We start from the raw sequence: 21,957 nt of genomic DNA on the forward strand, positions 1-21,957 counted from the left end.
GTTTAAAAAGCAATGCCCGCATCGTTGAGAAACAGTTAAAAATGAGAACGAACCTCCGATTTGCCCTAATTTTGCTGCAGGTGCGTTTGTGTATACAAGCAGGCGCCAACTTTGATGCTGTTGCGTGTCATTGCCGGTGCCGGTGGAAATGTATGGAGAAAACGTGTCATGATTTACAAAAGTGCAGATAACTTTTGATAGGAAAAAGATACATCTCTAAATTTTCGATATGTTGTGTAAAAATGTCCCAGCTTTCGATTGACGCAAGAAATTTGAAAATCGGTGGTTGCCAACATGGTGAAAAAAATGTTTTTGTAGATAAATTCAAGATGGCGGCCGAAATCAATATGGCCGACCAAACTTTTTATAACTGCAAAGAGTACCTCTATCTTTTCTCTTTCCAACAACCTATAGTTTTTAAGTGGTTTCTGGCGAAACTTCCGAGTTATAACGGTTTAAATGAGCCAACAATTGACCAAAATCGAGGGGTTCACCAAAATGCTTGTGGCTCTAACTAACGGAGGGTCCACCAATTTGATTAACCAAATGCATTTTCCTTACTTTTTTGGGGAGGACTTTCAGAAAATCGCCACCTTAAACATTTTTGAAGACATGGTGTAAATAGTGGGACGGTCTCAGCGAGAGTTACCCATCTTCATTTGTTCAAACCGTGAGTAGTGTCTTTTTGCTCGTTTATAAATCAGTATAGAAGATTTTGCGTCAAAAATTGATAAATTGGCCTCGTAATTTAAACCGTGTGATATGCCATCAGAAGATGCCATAGCTTAGATAGCGCTGGTGATGCTGTGCTTGTATTGTTGACTGCTGCTGTTGTTGTTGCTGTATTGTTGGTCGTATGCTCTGTAGCCCGCAATTAATTTAAAGTTGGTGTATGGGTGATTTTGACTTCCATTCAAATAGGGCGTGCAAAGTGGTTCTAGCTTTTGAACAGGAGAGAAATATATGTGGAGTATTCTGTTACAGATTTAGCGAAAATCTAACGAACGGGCGTCTTACACAATCTTGCCGTTGGTTCGCGCTTGGTGTACTGGTGCTGAAGTAGTTGGATTAGTAGCACACACTGTGGTTCTGTTATGGATGAAACGCATGTTTGAGTATCTCTAGTTCAGTAGTTAGATTTGGCGAAATTCTACGAACGGGCGTCGTACACAATCTTGCCGTTGGTTCGTGCTTGGTGTATGGGTGCTGAAGTAGTCAGAATAGTAGCACACTGAGTGCTTCTGTTGCCTTTAGTAAGAGAGATCGGCTGCATGTTATCTTGCGTACAAGTTTGAGTGACCCTTGCTAGGTGTAACGAGATTGAATAACTGGCAACATTGTCACATCTGGTGAAGTCTCCCTTCTGGAGCTTTAGTTAGTTCGTGCTAGGCAGTAAGCCAAGAAGGTTGTACAAATAAATTACTTCGTGTAACCGCTAAATTCCGTGTTTTATTCGTACGGTTGTACCACTTCTTACATGGTGTCAGAAGTGGCGGGCGCGGAATCGCGGAATAGTGTCGTGAAAATCGTCGTGAGTTGTTTGAAAAGCGGAGTTTTGTTAATTCGCAATCTTTGCGAAAAAGTGCAAACTTGAGCTGACAGGTTCGAGAACGATCAAGTTGCCGGCGTATATATTAGTGCCGTGCTGTGGAGTGCACGAAAAGCTTTGCACAGATAATTGACAGTAAACTGCACGAAAAGCGCCGATCTCGATGTTGACAGTTTGGGAGGCGTAAACAAACGGAGCCGGAGTAAAAATTCGCTACAGGCATGGATCAACGATTGCCGCAACCATTGGACTGCTCAAACTTGGCCAGGGAGTGGCCTAAATGGAAACAGCAGTTCTACATCTATATGATCGCCAGTAACAAAAACGCGGATGTGGAGCGCAATAAAATTGCAACTTTCTTGTGGCTCATTGGCGAGCGCGGAGTGGAAATATACAACACACTGTTTCCAAACTCTGGCGATGTTGACAGTATGTTTGGAGTGGCGACCGCTAGTAATGTTGCTGCTGGGGCTGGAGCTGCTGCTGTGGGTGCTGCTGGAGGTGCGTCTGCTGCTGGTATTTCAACAGGAAATGTGAGTGCGGCTGGAAGTGGTGGGCAAAATGTACAACGTACGCTGGCGAATGTTATCACAGCGTTCGACGCCTACTGCCTTCCGCGGAAGAATGTTGCCATGGAGGCATTCAAGTTCAATATGATAGTCCAGAAAGAAAAGCAGACGTTTGCGGATTTTGAAACAGCACTCCGAACTCAACTTGCGTACTGTGAATTCGAATGCTCTGCATGTCATGCGTCGTATGCTGATCGAATGCTACGTGATCGGATCATTATTGGCGTTCAGGACAAGAAGCTTCAACTGAAGTTACTGGACGGGAAGGACGAACCTTTGCGAAACGTGGTGGAGACATGCAAGATATATGAAGCGGCGGCTGAGAACAAGCAAATTCTGGATAACAAGGGACACAGTGAACTGCACGTCGTTGTGGAAGAACAAGTAAAGGAAGAAAAGGAAGCGGTGACAGTCATCAAGAGTGCGGCATGTTACAACTGCGGTCAGAGTTACAACGAAAGACATCGCCTTGTCTGTCCGGCGAGGAACGTGAACTGCGACGCCTGTGGACGACGCGGTCATTTCAAACGATGCTGTAGAATGACGAAAACAGAACGAGGAGGAAACCGAGACGTCCGTAAACTGGTCGACAAGCGTAAGCCGAGCAAAGAGCTTGTGCATACTCTCAACTGGCGTGAATCAGGTAAAAGTAGATTAAGTGAGATTAGCTCAGCTGAATCTAAGGTAACATCACACTGTACGTCTAATTTGCTTTATAGAATGAGTTCGAATTGTGGCATCGCTAGAGTATCACGCGTCAGGTGGACAAAGCGGTATTTGGTTGAAGACTACCCAGTGGATTTTAAGCTGGACACAGGAGCTGATGTGAATTGTATTCCGATGAAGTGCGTGAAACGGTTGAATGTCCCCTTCGTGAATGATGCCTCTGTGCCTAATGTCGTTGATTATAGTTCGAATAAAGTAAATATCCTTGGTCGTATTTCTCTACCTTGTGTTGATCCTGATAAGAACGTTTCTCACACTGCAAGCTTTTTGGTGGTTGATGATTCTTTTGAACCCATACTGGGTCTTGAGACATGCGTGGCTTTTGGTTTGATCGAGCGTCTGAACGCAGTTAGGTTTTTTGCAGAGCTCCCCGAAAGTAAAACAGAGTTTGTGCAGCAAAATGAAACAGTTTTTGAAGGTCTTGGTAAATTTCCAGGAACATGCTCCATTGTCCTAAAAGAAAACTCGGTACCAACACTGCACTACAAGAAACGAATCCCCATGAGTCTTCACGAGCGTTTGAAGGTTGAACTAACGTCTATGGTTGAACAAGAAGTCATTTGTCCAGTGGATTATCCGACAGATTGGGTTAACAATATGCAAATCGTTGAAAAGCCAAACGGTTCTCTTCGGATCTGTCTTGATCCAAAACCGCTAAACGCTTGCATTAAAAGGGAACACTTTTTGATTCCGAAAATCGAAGATATACTCAGCCGCTTGAATGGAAAGCAGGTTTTCACGGTATTGGATCTACGTAATGGTTTTTGGCAGATGGAACTAGATTCTCAAAGCTCAGATTTGACTACATTCATGACTCCGTTCGGTCGTTTTCGTTGGAGGCGGGTTCCATTTGGCATCAGCAGCGCGCCTGAGATGTTCCAAAAACGAATGGTTCAGTTGTTTGGGGATATTGAGGGTGTCGAAGTATACTTTGATGATATGTTAATTGCGGGAAAGGATTTCAAAGAACACGATGAAATCTTGTCGAAAGTTCTTCAGCGAGCTCGGGATAACAACATTAGGTTCAATCCATCAAAAATTCAGTATCGCACAAATGAAGTTAAATTTATGGGCCACATTACATCCAACGGTACAGTTTCGCCAGATTCGGCGTACATACAAGCAATTATCGACATGCCTAAGCCTTGTTGTAAATCAGATGTTCTCCGTATCCTCGGGCTTTTGAAATACCTAAGCAAGTTTATCCCGAATTTCTCACAGCGCACTGCGAACCTGCGTAACCTAACCAGAAATGATGTTGAGTGGAATTGGACGAATGATCACGATCATGAGCTAAATGATCTTCTCGTTTCCATAACAAAATCACCTGTCTTGACACTATTTGATGCCAATAAGGAAGTCGTTGTACAAACCGATAGCTCAAAGGATGGTCTGGGTAGCGTCATTATGCAAGATGGGAAACCAATCGCGTTCGCGTCTCGAACGTTGTCTAAAAGTGAACAGAAATGGGCTCAAATCGAGAAAGAGTTGTTAGCCATAGTCTTTGCTTGTGAGAAGTTTCATCACTATTTGCATGGCCGTCGATTTGTAGTACAATCAGACCATAAGCCATTGGAGGCTCTAGTGAAAAGGGATATAGATGACGTAACCCCTCGACTTCAGCGTATGTTTTTGCATCTGCTGAAATATCCGGGCATGGAAGTAGTTTACACTCCGGGGAAAAACTTGCTTGTTGCTGACTGTCTATCCAGGGCGCCTCTTCCAGATGATGCTGATTTTTGCGAAGAATTAAGCGGCATGATTCACACGGTCTCTCAACAGGTATGTTTCTCGGCTGATAATTACCATTATTATGTCGAGAAATTTGACAGTGACGAAAGGTACCGTCGTATTGCATATTATGTAGAAAATGGGTGGCCTGCCTATCATCAACTAGACGACTTGGGCCAGCTTTTCTATAAGCACCGGGACTTGCTACACTATGAAAATGGGTTACTATTCAAGGAACATCGGTTGGTCATCCCTACTGTGATGCAGAAGTGCATTTCTAACTGGCTGCATGCGCCGCATTTGGGTATTGAAAAAACACTAGCTCGAGCTCGATCGCAGTTTTTCTGGCCAGGTATGACAGCTGATTTGACTGAACTTGTTAAAAGTTGTCGCATATGTGAAAAGTTCACAAGGAATTTGCAGAAGGAGTCCTTAGTTCAACCATCGCTGCCAGAGTATCCATTTCATCGCATAGGAGTAGACCTGTATGAATATGGGGGACGTGATTATGTGGCTATTATTGATGCGTACTCCGGGTATGTATTTTCCGAAAAGCTTCGTGAAAAATCTGCTCCACATGTTATTGAGGTTCTCGATCGCATCTTTTGCACGTATGGTTATCCGACTCAGGTTCGCTGTGACAATGTCCCATTCAATTCTGCCGCATTTGACTTGTATGCGAATAAGTGCAATATCGAGTTCAAATTCTCTAGTCCTCGGTATCCTCAGAGTAACGGATTGGCAGAGAAAGGTGTTGCTATTGTCAAAAACATTCTAAAACGTTGCCTTGAGCTAGGAGAGGTTGGACTGTTTCAATATCGTTTATTGGAATACAATACTACTCCTGTTTCGAGCATGGGTCTTTCTCCAGCGCAATTGTTCTTTGGTCGGCAACTCAAATCTCGTCTTCCAATAGCAAAGGGATTGCTTGTTCATGCTGGCTTCAACAACAAAGAGATTAGGAGTAAGCTAGTCAATAAGCGTTCAAAGCAAAAATACTACTATGACAGATCGTCAAGAGATGTACCAGCGTTGAACAGGGGTGAAAAGGTGTTATTCAAGAAGAACGGTAAGGAGTGGCATTATGGTGAAATCGTACGAAATGCCAATGAAAGATCGTATGTGCTGAAGGATTCTTTCGGTAATCACTTCCATCGCAATCGACGTTTCATCACTCGAACGACAAATGAAGGTTTTAATCCAAGCGACGTTTTGTACGAAGAAGATGCACACAAATCGGGAAGTTATTCTAAAAATCAACCTTTTCCTGTGCGGGTAGATCCAGCAACTCCTGTGTCCCAGCAAAATGAGGCAAGCACTCCCCCTCGTTGTATTCCACCACATGAACCCATTTTGTCAGATTGTGAATCTTCTGATTCATCGTGCTATCATGACACTCGTCAGGATAGCTTCGCAAGCGATTCTGATGTTGATGTCTCGGACGCCTCTTATCCAATAGATGGCAACCAATCCGCCTGTTCACAAACGCGTGATACTTCTCAGAGGTTTTATCAAACTCGAAGCGGTAGAACTGTTCGACCACCGCGTAGATATGATTAGTTAGGATTCCTATCCCAAAAATCCTTTCCTATAATTTTTGTATCCAACTAACCCCGAGTCGCCGCGGGTGTTCGGCTACCACGTAACATAGTGTTAGGAAAATTTTGAATAATGATTATATAAATAATGCTGAATAATTAAAAAAAAAAAGAAGAAAGCGTGTAACGAGATTGAATAACTGGCAACATTGTCACATCTGGTGAAGTCTCCCTTCTGGAGCTTTAGTTAGTTCGTGCTAGGCAGTAAGCCAAGAAGGTTGTACAAATAAATTACTTCGTGTAACCGCTAAATTCCGTGTTTTATTCGTACGGTTGTACCACTTCTTACACTAGGTATGCAGATGAAGCAATGTTTGAATGAATGAGAATATCACTCTGTATATGTACATGTTCAGTCCATGCAGGTGCAACAAAAAGTCTTGCGAACTATCATACAGTCGCCTCATACGTAGCATGTTAGCAGCAATACATTTGATTATCAATTGGCTATGAATGGTTATTGGCTCTCTGATATCATATATTTTCAATAATTCAGCCCTTGCATAAACATCGTTTAGCCAAATTTGGACGCTGAACTGATTTGTGAACTTTGTTTTCAAAGTCATTTGATTTGGTGTGTGTGTAATTGTTCATTTCTAATTTACAGCAGTGCATAACTTTGGGGATTGATTTTTGGATCTGTTTTCTGTTTTCTGTAGAATTAAATTCGTACCAATGGAAGGCGAAGGTAGCATTTGCGTCGAGTGCAAAAAGGTCGAAAAAGATGCCAGCAAAATGATAGCATGCATGTATTGTCTTACTGAGGCGCATTTCAAATGCCGTTAATTGCTTTGTCAAGCGGTGTGACGTTTGAAAGATAAAATGTACTTTTGTTCACACAACTGTTCTAGCATATACCAACGAATCACTGAAATGCAAAATCATAAGTCTTCCATAGTTGAAGCGCTTGCGGCGGAGCTTAAAGGGGCGGTTTCCAGTGCTGTCTCCAAAGAGATGAAAACTGTTAGGACTGACGTACATCAGATCACAACTGCGATAGAGAGATCACAACAGTTTTTGTCCGACAAGTTTGAGTCTATAGTAATAGATTTTCAAGAGCTAAAAAAGGAAAATGAGGGTTTGAAGCAGGAAATCAATAGACTGAAGCATACGCAACATACATTGTCAACTACCGTTCACAAACTCGAACACACAGTAGACAAAAGTGCTCGTCAAGCAAATTGTAATAACGCTGTAGTTCTCGGGGTTCCATTCTGTCCTGGGAAAGATACACTAGAAATCACTCGTAACATTATTGAATGCTATGGTTCGAATGTCGGCACTGATACAATTGTGTCAGCCGATAGGCTTGGTGGGAAAAACAAACCCAAAAATGCACTCATCCCTATTCGCGTCTCGTTCAAGGACGGTAATTCGAAAGGAACGGTGTTTAGTAAAAAGAAGGAATACGGAAAATTACTTTCTTCTGCGGTCGATAGTAGCTATTTTGTGAATGGTAAACCAACTTCGATTACAATCCGTGATGAGTTGACTCCGTTGTCATTAGAGTTGTTAAGTCAAATGCGCGAATATCAAGAAAAACTTAAAATCAAGTATGTGTGGACTAGCAGAGGTGGTAATGTTTTAGTTAAAAAGACTGAGCACTCAAAACCGGAAATGATTAAAACAAGGGATGATTTGTGTTTTAGAGTGTGAAATAATACGACTGCTCTGTACAGGTAGTAACGGATAACTGGTGTATTCAATTCAAATGACTACTACGATTAATACTACAACATCTCCTCCTCTATGATTGTTAACACTCCCGGCCCCAAGATCAAAAATTTGTTGTAACTAAATTTTTAATTGGCTATATCTCAGCAATGGCTCAACCGATTTTCAAAATTTTTTATCAATCTCATGTCCGAATCCTAAAACTTCAGATGATTGAACAGAAATTATTCTAGGGGTGCTCAAAATTCCTCTAGAACAGTGCAACCGATACAAATTTTTTTCGACATGCTTATTTAATTGTAAACGAGCAAAATATTTCAGTAAACATCATAAATCTGCGTGGTTCACATGAATATAGTATAAAATAGCTGGATGCATATCGTAAATACAATTGAAAAATATTTTGAACATCCCTAGCGCTCTCGGCAGTGGCTAGTTGTAAATAAATTTTCTATTGACTATATCTCAGCAACGGCTCAACCGATTTTCAAAATTCTTTTACCAATCTCTTCTCCGAATCCTAAAGTTTCAGTTAATTGAACAGAAATTATTTTAGGGGTGTTCAAATTTCCTCTAGAACCGTGCAACCGATATATATATTTTTAAATGTTTACCTAATTGGAAGCGGTCTGAAAATTACTGTACGCATAATGGATGTGCGTGGTATAGTATAAGATAAAATATTTTGAACATCCCTAGTGCTCCCGGCACAGTGGCTAGTTGTAATTAAATTTTCAATTGACTATATCTCAGCAACGGCTCAACCGATTTTCAAAATTCTTTTACCAATCTCTTCTCCGAATCCTAAAGTTTCAGATAATTGAACATAAATTTTTCTAGGGGTGTTCAAATTTCCTCTAGAACAGTGCAACCGATATAATTTTTTTTTTTCAAAATGTTTACCTAATAGGAAGGGGTCTGAAAATTACTGTACGCATAATGGATGTGTGGGGTACAGTATAAGATAAAATATTTTGAACATTCCTAGTGCTCCCAGCACGATGATCGAAAATTTGTTGAAACTAAATTTTAAATCAGCTATATCTCAGCGATGACTTAACCGATTTTCAAAATTATTTTCCTTACATGTTGTCCTAATCTTCTAGTTTCAGATAATTGAATAAAAAATATTCTAGGGGTGGTCCAATTTTTTCCATATCAGTGCAGAAGATACGATATTTTTCAGCCATTTTTTCTTCATTGAGGACGTTTAAAATATTTCCTTGAACATCATAAACCTACATTATTCAAACGAGAATAGTATAAGATCTATCTGGATACATGCAGTAAACCTCATCTGGATACATGCAGTAAACCTCAATTAAAAAGTTGTTGCTCCTTGAATTATGACCGAAGCTTGACTGTAATTAAATTTTCAATCGCTTATATCTCAGCGATTGCTCAACCGATTTTCAAAATTATTTTACCAATCTCTTGTACGAATCTTCAAATTACAGAAGTTTGAAAAAAACCCTTCTAGGGGTGTTCAAATTGCCTTTTGAACAGTTCAACTTGTTTCAAAATATTTATATCATTGTAAAAGTTCTAAATATTTCGGTAAACATCATAAATCTTCGTGATTCTAATGAGAATAGCATAAGATCACTTGATACATATTGTGAACTACATAGTAAATTGAACATCCCTAGCACTACCGGCATTGTGATCGAAATTCGGCTGTAACTATATTTTCAATGGGCTATATGTCAGCGATGACTTGACCGATTTGCCATATTATTTTACTTATCTCTTGTCAGAATTTTGTTTTGTGTTCAAATTTCCTCAAGAGCTCTGCATCCGGTGTATTTTTTTCGACTTGTTTACTTCATTGTGAAGGTTCTAAATATTTTCACAAGCATGAGAAATCTGCGAGATTCTTATTAGAACAGTATAACATAAAAGGATACATATTGTGAATCACATAAAAACACACTCGGTGATTGAAATTAAACTATAAATAAATTTTCAATTGGCTATATCTCGCAAAATAACTCAACTGGTTTTTTATATTCTTTTACTTATCGAATCTTCAAGTTTCAGACAATTGAACAAAAATCATTCTAGAGATGTTAAAATTTCCCCTGAACCAGATAACCGATACAATTTTTTTCCGACATGTTTACCTAATTGTAAACGTTCTGAAACTGTCACAGAAAAAAATATTGGGACATCCCTAGCGCTCCTATAACGATGACTAAATTTTCAATCTGCAATATCGCAGCAATAGCACAACTAATTTTCAAAGTTATTTTGCTAATATGTTGTTCAAGTCTTCGAACTTCAAACAAATGAACAAAATACGTTCTAGGGGTGTTCAAACTTCCTTCAGAACAGTGCAACCGACACACATTTTTCAGTCATTTTCACTTCATTGTAAGCGTTATGAAAAAAATCCGCAAACATCATCAATTTGCTGGCTTCAAATGAGAAAAGTGTAAAAATGCCGGAAACATGTAGTTAGCCTCACAGAAACAGGTTTTGAACATCCCCAGCCCTCCCGGCACTATGATTTTTAATTGGCTTCATCTCAGCGATGGCTCGCCCGATTTTCAAAATTCTTTTACTAATCTCTTGTCTGAAACTTCATGTTTGGAACCATTGAACAAAACTTATTCTAGTGGTGTTGAATTTTTTTTTCCAGCACAGTTTTAAAAATTTCATTGTAAAAGTTTTAAATATTTCCGTGAACATCATACATCTAGGTGATTCATAAGAGAATTGTATCAAATTCTATATAGAGCGGCATGTATTTTCTACATGTGCGGCATGTATTTGCAAAACACATAGAGCAAAAGTGTTCCATAAATATTGCGAGAATTGTTCCAATTGACACAGATTTGAATTGTTGATTTTTTTTTATTTTGATGAACATTTGGTTTACACTGAATTAGTGTGAATGAGTCATGAATATTTTCACTACATCAATGTTTCAAAAACCGTCAAGCCGTTTCGTTGAATTTCGTAATGAAAAAAGAGAAATTAAACTGGTACAAAACTGATTTTTATGATGGAAGGAAAAAACTTCGTGTAAAAAACTTTGACTACTACTAAAGAGAATCTTTGTGGCCTTCGTGGCCGTGCGGTTAGAGGCGTCAGTCGTCTAGGCGTTTCGTAAGCCTCGCAGTTTGGGTTCGATTTCTGCTCCAGTCGGTGAAAACTTTTCGTGAAACGGAAAATTCATCACTGGACGACTACTGGGTTTTTCGTGTGTTGTCCGTTGTCTCATATTTGTGATCGTTCAGTCTGTACAACCTCTGGTTGAAGACGGTGTAGTCTAGTAAAGACAACTCTTAGCTACGAACTGTGGAACTTAAGAATTTAACGTACTGGGAGTGCTAGTATGCGAAATATTCAGAATGATTACAATGAGGCAAATATGTTGAAAAATATTTTTTTAGGTTGCACTGTTGCTGTTGTTGTTACACAGCAACCATAGAATGATTTTTGTTAAACTGTCTGAAAATTGAAGGTTTGCGCAACATATTTTTAAAACAAACCCTGAAAACCGGCTGAGATATGCATGCAGTAATCTTATACAATTTTCATTTGAACCACGTAGATTTATGTATGATGTTTGGGGTAAAATTTTGAACTTTTGCAATGAATGAGCAAATTGAAAAAATGTAATGGTAGTAATGGTTTGAAGGAAATTTGAACGCCCTCATAATGATTTTTTTCAATTGTTTGAATCTTGAATAACTGCAGAACATGTTACTAGATGAATTTTGAAAATCGGTTAAGCCATCGCAGAGATACAGCTGATTAAAAATTGTGTTTAAACTAATTCGATCACCGTGCCTGGAGCGCTAGGGATGTTCAAAATATTTATTCTTATGCTATTCTAATATAAACCACACACATAGATTATGCCTACGGAAATTTATAGAACGTTTAAATTGGTAAAAATATCGAAAAAAAAATATATCGGTTGCACAGAGGAAATTTTAACACCCCTATAATGTTGAATTGTTTGAACCTTGAAGATTATGATAAGAGAGTTCTTAAAGCATTTTGAGCCATCGCTGAGATATGTAAGATTTAAATTTTGGTTGCAGCTAAAATTTGATCTCAATTTCGGGAGCTCAAGAGATGTTCAATATATTTTTCTGTGAGATTCACTATAAGCATTCGGTTATCTAATACTATTCTCATTTGAATCACATAGATGTTTGATATTTACGGAAATATTTGGAAGGTTCACAATGAAGAAAAACTGGTCGCAAAAAATCGTATCTGCTGCACTGGTATGGAGAAAATTTGACCAGCCCTAGATTATTTTTCATTCATTTATCTGAAACTAGAAGATTAGGACAACATATTAGTAAAAAAATAATTGAAAATCGGTTAAGCAATCGCAGAAATATAGCTGATTTAAAATGAAGCTTCAACTAATTTTCGACCATCGTGCCTGGAGCACTAGGGATGTTCAAAATATTTTATTGAATACGATTCCCATTTGAACCATACAAATTAATCATGTCTACGGAAGCGCTTGTATCGTTTACAATTAGGTAAACATGTCGAACAAATTATATCGATTTGCACTGTTCTAGAGAAATTTGAACATCCCTAGAATGATTATTGTTCATTTGTTTGAAACTTGAATATTCGAACAAGAGATTGGTAAAATAATTTTGAAAATCGGTTGAGCCATCGCTGTGAAAAATCAATTGCAACTAATCACTGTGCCGGGAGCGCTAGGGATGTTCAAAATATTTTTCTGTTAGATTAACGATATGTATCGTTATCTTATACTATTTTCATTTGAACACCTCAGATTTATGATGTTTACTAAAATATTTGGAACTGATCTAGAGAAAATTTGAACACCCCTATAATAATTTCTGTTCAATTATCGGAAACTTTAGGATTCGGACAAGAGATTGGTAAAAGAATTTTGAAAATCGGTTGAGCCATTGCTGAGATATAGTCAATTGAAAATTTAATAGCAACTAGCCACTGTGCCGGGAGCGCTAGGGATGTACAAAATATGTTTCTGTTAGATTAACGATATGGATCCAGTTACTTCTACTATTTTCATTTGAACACCGCAAATCGGTCAAGTCATCGCTGACATTTACCCCTTTGGAAATATAGTTACAGCCGAATTTCGATCACAATGCCAGTAGTGCTAGGGATGTTCAATTTACTATGTAGTTCACAATATGTATCAAGTGATCTTATGCTATTCTCATTAGAATCACAAAGATTTATGATGTTTACCGAAATATTTAGAACTTTTACAATGACATAAATATTTTGAAAAAAGTTGAACTGTTCAAGAGGCAATTTGAACACCCCTAGAAGGTTTTTTTTTTATTCAAACTTTTGTAATTTGAAGATTCGTACAAGAGATTGGTAAAATAATTTTGAAAATCGGTTGAGCCATCGCTGAGATATAAGCGATTGAAAATTTAGTTACAGTCAAGCTTCGGTCACAATTCAAGGAGCACTAGGGATGTTCAACATCTTTTTAATTGAGGTTTACTGCATGTATCCAGATAGATCTTATACTATTCTCGTTTGAATAATGTAGGTTTATGAAGTTCAAAGAAATATTTTGAACGTCCTCAATGAAGAAAAAATGGCTGAATCGTATCTTCTGCAGTGATATGGAGAAAATTGGACCACCCCTAGAATATTTTTTATTCAATTATCTGAAACTAGAAGATTAGGACAACATGTAAGGAAAATAATTTTGAAAATCGGTTAAGCCATCGCTGAGATACAACTGATTTAAAATTTAGTTTCAACAAATTTTCGATTATCGTGCCGGGAGCGCTAGGGATGTTCAAAATATTTTATCTTATACTATACCACACACATCCATTATGCGTACAGTAATTTTCAGACCGCTTCCAATTAGGTAAACATTTTTAAAAAATATATCGGTTGCACTGTTCTAGAGGAAATTTGAACACCCCTAGAATAATTTCTGTTCAATTATCTGAAACTTTAGGATTCGGAGAAGAGATTGGTAAAAGAATTTTGAAAATCGGTTGAGCCGTTGCTGAGATATAGTCAATTGAAAATTTAATTGCAACTAGCCACTGTGCCGGGAGCGCTAGGGATGTTCAAAATATGTTTCTGTTAGATTAACGATATGCATCCAGTTATCTTCTACTATTTTCATTTGAATACCTCAGATTTATGATGTTTTCTGAAATATTTGGAACGTTTACAGCCAGATAAGCATGACGAAACAAAATTTGTATCGGTTGCACTGTTCTAGAGGGAATTTGAACACCCCTAGAACAATTTCTGTTCAAGCATCTGAAATTTTAAGATTCGGACATGAGATTGATAAAAAAAATTTGAAAATCGGTTGAGCCATTGCTGAGATATAGCCAATTAAAAATTTAGTTACAACAAATTTTCGATCCCGGTGCTCCGCGTAACTTTTTTGATCTCGGTGCTCCTAGTGTTAACGTAAACTGAAGAACTCTCTTAATCTATTTCTCAAAGGATATCTGGAGGTAGATGAAGATTCTTCAGGATCAGGTGTCAATGATGATTCTGCCAGTTCAGGTGAAGAGCTTATTGGCGATTGCATCGGAACAGGTACCTCCTTTTCTTGGGAAGTCGTCTCTTCATCTGAAGCGGGTATTTCTTCTTCCATGACGGACATCTCTCCTTCTGTGTTATTAGGAATCAATTCATTTCTTGAAAGTTCATCGGATTCTTCTTCGTCAAGCAATGTGAAATTATAATTTGATGTATCATCATGAGGTATGTTGTTCTGATCGGATATTGGAGTCTTGGCATTTTCGTCATGTAATACTTGTTTTTCTCTGTGGATCTCCTCTTCATTAGTGGGGTCACCTGGATCAGGTATATTTTTTTCCGGTTCATTAGTTGGCATCTGATTTTGGCAAACTTCTTTTGGTGCTTGCTTTGGTTCGTCGTAGATATAGTCAAAATGGTTGTTTTCATCCGATTGTGAGGGTAAACATCCTTGTACGTCATTTTCAAAGTTCTGCCTTGTCGAAATTGTTGCTGCTGGATTTTGTTGGATGTTCCTTGCTGGCCTGATAAAAATGCGATTTCTTAAGTATACACGATTTTCGTCTGTAATTATCCAATACGATCTTTCGTCTCGTCGGTACAGTATTCTACCACTTGTCCATTTGCTTTTGTTTGGATATATTTTCACAAAAACTGTTTCATCATTTTGAAGATCTCTCAGATTTACGGTCCCCTTATTGTAATGATGTGCTGCTTTGAATCTGCGATCCGCAATTTTTGTGCTAACATTTTCTTCAATTTTTGGCTTCAATGCTGCAGGTATCGTCGGAAGATTGGACCGTGTCCGTCTGGCAAACAATCTTTGAGATGGGCTACTTTCCATTTTATTTGGCGTATTCCTCCATATCAGTAGAGCTTCATAGAAATCTGTCTCACTATCTTCACATTTTTTCAAAAGATTTTTGCATATTTTGACGGCTGACTCTGCTTTTCCATTACCTTGAGGATGGTGAGGACTTGATGTTTTATGTTGGAAATTCCAATCCTGTTTAAATTTTTGAAATTCAGCTCCAGAAAAACAGGTCCCGTTGTCCGATATAACAGTTTCAGGAATACCGTGTCTGCTAAAATTTTTTCTGCATATATTGACTACTGTTTTGCATGTTAAATCTTTCATTTCGTCTACTTCAAAAAAATCAGAATAGTGATCAACAGTAACTAACAGTCGCAATGGCTTCGATCTCCAACGTATTTCCATGACGTCCATGCTGACCACTTCAAATGGAAGTTGAGGGACTTCAGTAGAGTTCATTGTTTGCTTCTTTTGGGATGTAGAATTTTTCAAACAAACATCACACTGCAAAACGAGTTCTTTGATTTGCTCCGATATTCCAGGCCAGTACACACATTCTCTTGATAATTTCTGGATAGCTTCTATTCCTTGATGACTTTTGTGCAATGTATCCAGGACGAAACGGCGCATTACTTGTGGAACCAGAATTCTATCGCCTTTCAAAAGAAGTCCATTGTAGATGGTCAACTGTTCACGAAACTTGAAATATCTTTTGGCCAAATTGTTAACATCGCTGTATTTTGTTGGCCATCCGTTTGAAATAAGGGATTTGAGCAGTATAATTTCTTCATCAGTTTCAGATTCGCGGACTAATTTCTCCATAGTTGGCGACGAAATTCGTAAATCTTCAGTAGGATCAGTTTTTTCAAAATCCATACAATAAACTTCAAAAGAGTGAGGATCATCTAAGGTATTTGTAGGAGCTCTTGATAGAGTATCAGTAATAATCATTTCTGTGCCTTTCTTGTATACTAGGCGGAAATTATAACGTTGTAGAACCATGAGCATCTTTTGAATTCTTCGTGGAGCAATAAAGAGAGGCTTCTTAAAAATTGTCACCAGTGGCTCATGATCCGTTTCAATAGTAATGTCACATTTTCCACAGATGTACTGATCAAACTTCGTGCAGGCATACACAATTGCTAAACATTCCTTCTCAATTTGGGCATAATTTGCTTCAGTTGAATCGAATCTGTTTGAATTTTCAATGGTTTGTTGACATCGTAATAGGCTAATAGGATGTCTGAACTTATCAAATTTTTTATGTTATCAAAGTTTTCTTGATGATCTTGATTCCAATCAAACTGATCAGCAGTCACTAACCGTCGCAAAGGTTCTGAATGTTCAGATAGGTTTGGTATGAACTTCGAAAGATAAGTGACCATTCCTAGGAAGCGCAAAACATCATCCTTATTTTCTGGCTTTGGCATCTCTCGTATAGCTTTCACTTTATCTGGATCAGGCATTATCCCTTTACTGTTGATAATATGGCCAAAAAATTTCACAGAGTCTTGACACAGTCGAAGTTTGTCACGATTTAGCTTTAAATTTTCTTTCCGTATACGAATCAGCAATTTTTTCAAATTTATATCATGGTCAGCAATAGCTTCTTCCATAGTTTCTCCAGATCCAAAAACCAAAATATCATCAGCAATACAAACAACTCCTTCCAATCCTTGTAGAAGCAAATGTTGTCTTTTCTGGTAAATTTCCATAGCAGGTTTTATACCAAATGGCATGCGAAGAAAACGATAATTTCCGAAAGGCGTCACAAATGTGGTCAACTTACTGCTTTTCTCATCTAGTTTCAAATTCCAAAATCCTTTCTTTGCGTCTAGACAACTGAAAACTTTGGCCTGATGCAGTTCTGGTAAAATTTCCTCTAATTTTGGGATTTGGTATTTAACATCAAGCAATGTATTGTTCAAGTCTACAGGGTCAATACACAGTCTCAATTTGTCGTTGCGTCGAACTATGAGGATGTTACTGGTCCATTCAGAATACTCATTTACCTTAGTGATAACACCCATGTCTTCCATCTCGTCAAGTTGTTTCTTCATTTCTGCACGCAACTTCTGAGGAAATCTCCAGACTGACTTCTCCTTCGACGCATCCTAAGCCATCAAACACGTCCGGAAGTTCAGCAATTATTTTCTCCGCGCCACTTCTGTGTGAGGTTACTGTATTGATAATTTTCTCATTCACAGTGATGAATCCAAACTTCAGACATGTTTGTAACGATAATAACGGGAAATATTCCTTGTATTCACCGCCAACGACTTCGAATATTAGTGTTGATTCTCGGCCATCTTGTATTACTGCAAGCTCACAGCAGCCTTCTGGAACAATTACACCTCCACCATAAACCTTCAGTTTCGTCGATGTTGGGACTAATTTCTCCTTATCAGCAAGCTTAAGAAAACATGACATTCCCATCACGTTGCAAGACGCTCCTGTATCCAATTGGCATTTGATTTTTTCACACTTCTTTTCATGTTTAAAGAAACATGTAACTGGGTTGGCAACTTGTTCCGGATCGCTAGGATGTTCTCGTAATAATCTTCGATCAGCTTAACGTCGTTTCTGCCTTCAACTTTCGATCTGCATACGCTGGCAAAATGATTCATCAATCCGCACTGTAGGCATTTCTTTCCATTGGCTGGGCATTTTTCCTTGTCTCTTGCATGTTCATATCCACAGTAATTGCACTTCGACTTATTACTTGGAGCTTGAAAAGTTGGTCTTCTGGTTCTGCTTTGTATTTTGTCAATTGGGGCTTCGATGATATTTTTTTGATCGTGATTAAGTTGCTTCATTTGAATTTCTGTTAGCTCAGCTGCGCGACAATTTTGTATTGCTTCATTTAAAGTTATTTCTTGATTCTCCCACAGGCGCTGGCGTAATCGGACGTCCTTAACAGATACTACAATCCTGTCTAACAGCAGTTCATCTTGCATATCTCCGTATTGACAATTCTTGATTAGCCCGCGCAAACGATGTATATATTGATCGATGTTCTCTCCTGATTCCTGAACTGCACTGTTGAATATAGCTCGCTCGTACCGCTTGTTTATTTTCGGGAGTAGATGAGCTTCTAAAGCAGCCAATATCGTGTCACATGATTGTCTGTCTTCATCTCTCAAGGGTAGGTTGTGGAACAGCTTCAAACAGTCTTTCCCGATACACGATAGTAGAGTTGCGATTTGCTGCTTCATGGACCGGGTCGAAAGGTTGGTCGCTATACAATAGTACTCCCAAGACGATTTGAAAAATTTCACGCTCTGGCAAATATCTCCATGAATATCAATGGCTTCCGGCGTAGGGACGTTTGGGCTCGACAGGAATATCGCAGGGGCTTCTAGATTGGCAGCGCTTGATACTGGTCCATTTCCACGCTCCTGGATTTCTCGTAAGCAATTTTGCAATTCAAGGATTTGCAGTTTCAGCTCCTCCATTTTTTTTCTTTTGTTATTCCTGTTGCTATGGCTCTGACACCATGTTTTAGAGTGTGAAATAATACGACTGCTCTGTACAGGTAGTAACGGATAACTGGTGTATTCAATTCAAATGACTACTACGATTAATACTACAACAATTTGTATGAGCTAGTAAATCGGTACAGTAACAGCTCTCCGGTTAGGGACACTCCATCACCTAAAAGGAAGTGTAACAGTAGCAGTAACAATTAGGTTAAAAAAAAGTTTTATTTTTGTTCATTTTGTCTTTTTGCCTTTCTCGTACACTAAGTGTACTGGAAAGGCTATATGTTCACTCCAAAAATGACTTTTTGATAGAAGGCCCGGAGGGTCAAATCACATATACCAATCGACTCAGCTCGACGAATTGAGGTGATGTCTGTGTGTGTATGTTTGTATGTGTGTATGTGTGTGTGTGTGAGTGCGTGTGTGTGTGTGTCTGTATGTGTGTGGACGAAAAACTCACATCACTTTTTGACAGTAAACCTCAACCGATTTTGATGACCGATGGTTCATTCGACGCGGAATCTGGTCCCATTGTTTCCTATTGAAAATGGTTCGGATCGGTCCAGCCGTTCCGGAGTTATGGCCATTTAGGTGTTCCGGACCAGTACCCCTGGAAGCGGCCATACATAAAAATATAACAAACACATACATGCGACACATCAAACTGCGGCATTTTTGATAACCTGATCAACAGTTAGCAAGAAAACAGTCTCAGGCCATATCTGAACCGGTAGTGTTCCGGAACCGGTTCCGGATGTCCCGCTGGAAGTGGCCAAATATAAAAGCGATCCAAAACTATGCATGCGACATATCAAACTGCGGCATTTTTGATTACCTGGTAAACAGTTAGCAAGAAAACAATCTCAGACCATATCTGAACCGGTAGTGTTCCGGAACCGGTTTCGGATGTCCCGCTGGAAGTGACCAAATATAAAAGTGATCCAAAACTATGCATGCGACACATCAAACTGCGCCATTTTCGATAACTTGATGAACAGTTAGCAAGGAAACAGTCTCAGACCATATCTAACCCGGTTGTGTTCCGGAACCGGTTCCTGGTGTCCCGCCGGAAGTAACCAAATATAAAAAATTTAATCCATGCATGCATCATATCAAATCGGGGCTTTTTTGATAACCTAGTGAAAGCTGTCAAGAAAATAGTCTCAGACCATATCTGAACCGGTAGTGTTCCGAAACCGGTTTCGGATGTCCTGCTGGAAGTGGCCAAATATAAAAGTAAACCAAATCCATGCATGCGGCATATTAAAGCGCGGCTTTTATGATAAAGAAAGGTTGGCATTAAAAAGACTCAGACCATATCTGAACCGGTAGTGTTTCGGAACCGGTTGCGGATGTCCCGCCGGAAGTGGCCGTATATAAAAGTGAACAAAACTTATGCATGCGGCACATCTAATCACGACATTTCCGACAACTTGATGACCGCTAATCAAGGAAGTAGGTTAAGACCACATAAGGGACTGCCAGTAGTGCCGAAACTAGTTCCGAGTTTTCCTCCAAAAGCGGCGAAATATAAAATTGAACAAAACCCTGCATGCGAAACAGCAAAGCGCGGCTTTTTTGATAGCCTAATAAACTAAGCAAACAAATAGGCTGAATCCAAACCCGTGCATTGAGATATCGTGGCTTTTTAGGTAACATGATGAACAGTTGCAAAAAAATAGACGCAAGCCATATCAGTGTGTTACGGAACCGATTACGGGTGTCCCGCCAGATATGGTCAAATGTGAAAGTAGAACCAATACATGCGACAGATCAATGACTTATTTAGTAACATGATAAACGGTTAGCCAGCAAATAAGCACAGACCATATTTGGGAGGACTGGTAGTCTTCCAGAACTGGTGATGAGACGAGTAAAATATAGAGGGAAACCAAACCAGAGCGGCGTTTTTGATAATCTGATGAATGGTCAACAGGAAAATAGTCTCAGGCCACATCTAGAACTAGTAATAGTATTTCGGAATTGGTTGCGGGTGTTCAATTGGAAGTGATCAAATAGAAGTGAACCAAAATCATGCATGCGACACATTAAATCGTGTTTTTTCAAAAATTTCAAACGGTTAGCAAGAAAATAGTCTCAGATAACATTAATATTCGGCTTTGTAGGTAACCCGATGAACAGTTGACAAGAACATAGTCTCAGACCATATTTAAGATAACCGGAATCGGACCCGCTAATGATCGGACCCACCAATGATAATACATAAAATATAGCCTAAAGTGTGCTAAAAAAAACTTTATCGAAGATCACGAAGTGATCTGTGATTGTGAATGAAGTCAACCTTCTTCATGCATTAGCTGACGCTCACCTCACTGCCCTAGTGAATAGAATGGAGTCACAATGATCTTAATCAAGATCCCAATGCATTTTGCAATATTTTTAGCTCTGTTTTGCTGTTGAACATAACATCGGAATATGTACTAACAATGAGTTTTCCAAATCGATGTTGGCTTTGTTAAAATTGTTGCTTTTCTTTATAAAGGACTCAGGAACATTTTGGCTAACGTCGACGGAAAGATCATGAGTATTTATTCGACGAGAAAGGCACTATCACCACTAGGTGGATTAATCCGGGTTTTTAATATTTGTTTTATGTAAAATGGCTAACGTAATAAATTTTTTTCATGAATGTATCGATGACTATCTGGGTTTACTCCTGTTTTTTCTTGTCGTGAAACTTCGTCCGGTGGCCTTGCTGTTTATGTTAAAAATGGGTTAAGATTTAATGTTATAAAAAATGTTGTTTTGGATGGTTTTCATATGATTCATATTGAAATTAAAAAAAAAATGGACTTGACTACGAAGTTGTTGGATTGTACAGACCACCACCCTTTGATTTTAACAAATTTTACGACGAATTGGAGCATATACTGTTTGTTCAAAATATCCGTTCACGTTTTTTGGTTGGTGATATGAATATTCCTGTTAATTTATCAAATAACAATGTTGTGATACGTTAGAAAAATCTCTTAGAATCATATAATTATTACTGTTCGAATACGTTTGTGACTCGTCCAACAAGCAAAAATATTTTAGATCACCTTATATGTAGTAGTGACGTTTTGAGTAACATAAGAAATGTTACAATTTACACAGATGTTAGTGATCATTTACCTGTAATTTCCTCGCTCAAGCTCAATAAGCCAAAGGAGTTTACTGTCCTAACAAAAAAGTAATTGATAGAGCTAAATTACATGATCTTTTCAAGCAGTTTTTGGATGGCTTCAATTGTAGTGATGATGTAAATGGTTCAATAAAAGCTATTACAGATACGTACAATAGTCAAATC

The 21,957-nt window shown here is 38.6% G+C and overlaps 1 protein-coding gene across 2 annotated transcripts; it reads left to right on the top strand.

Annotated features, from left to right (window-relative positions):
• The first annotated feature begins 1,645 nt into the window (after positions 1-1,645).
• Positions 1,646-9,133, top strand: LOC134288079 (uncharacterized protein K02A2.6-like). 2 transcript variants are annotated; one of them, XM_062851782.1, is made up of 2 exons: positions 1,646-2,761; positions 2,838-9,133. In XM_062851782.1, the coding sequence occupies exon 2, from the start codon at positions 2,839-2,841 to the stop codon at positions 6,133-6,135; it is 3,297 nt and encodes a 1,098-aa protein (XP_062707766.1). In that variant the 5' UTR covers positions 1,646-2,761; position 2,838; the 3' UTR covers positions 6,136-9,133. Both variants share the same exon structure in this region, with proteins under 2 accessions (XP_062707766.1, XP_062707767.1).
• Positions 9,134-21,957: the final 12,824 nt, after the last annotated feature.

The sequence above is a fragment of the Aedes albopictus genome, chromosome 2, assembly GCF_035046485.1.
Source record: "Aedes albopictus strain Foshan chromosome 2, AalbF5, whole genome shotgun sequence".
Classification (NCBI taxonomy): domain Eukaryota; kingdom Metazoa; phylum Arthropoda; class Insecta; order Diptera; family Culicidae; genus Aedes; species Aedes albopictus.

Bases quoted from the DNA above. Each gene is read 5' to 3' on its own strand.
- LOC134288079 (XM_062851782.1), top strand. From the start codon at position 2,839: ATGAGTTCGAATTGTGGCATCGCTAGAGTATCACGCGTCAGGTGGACA.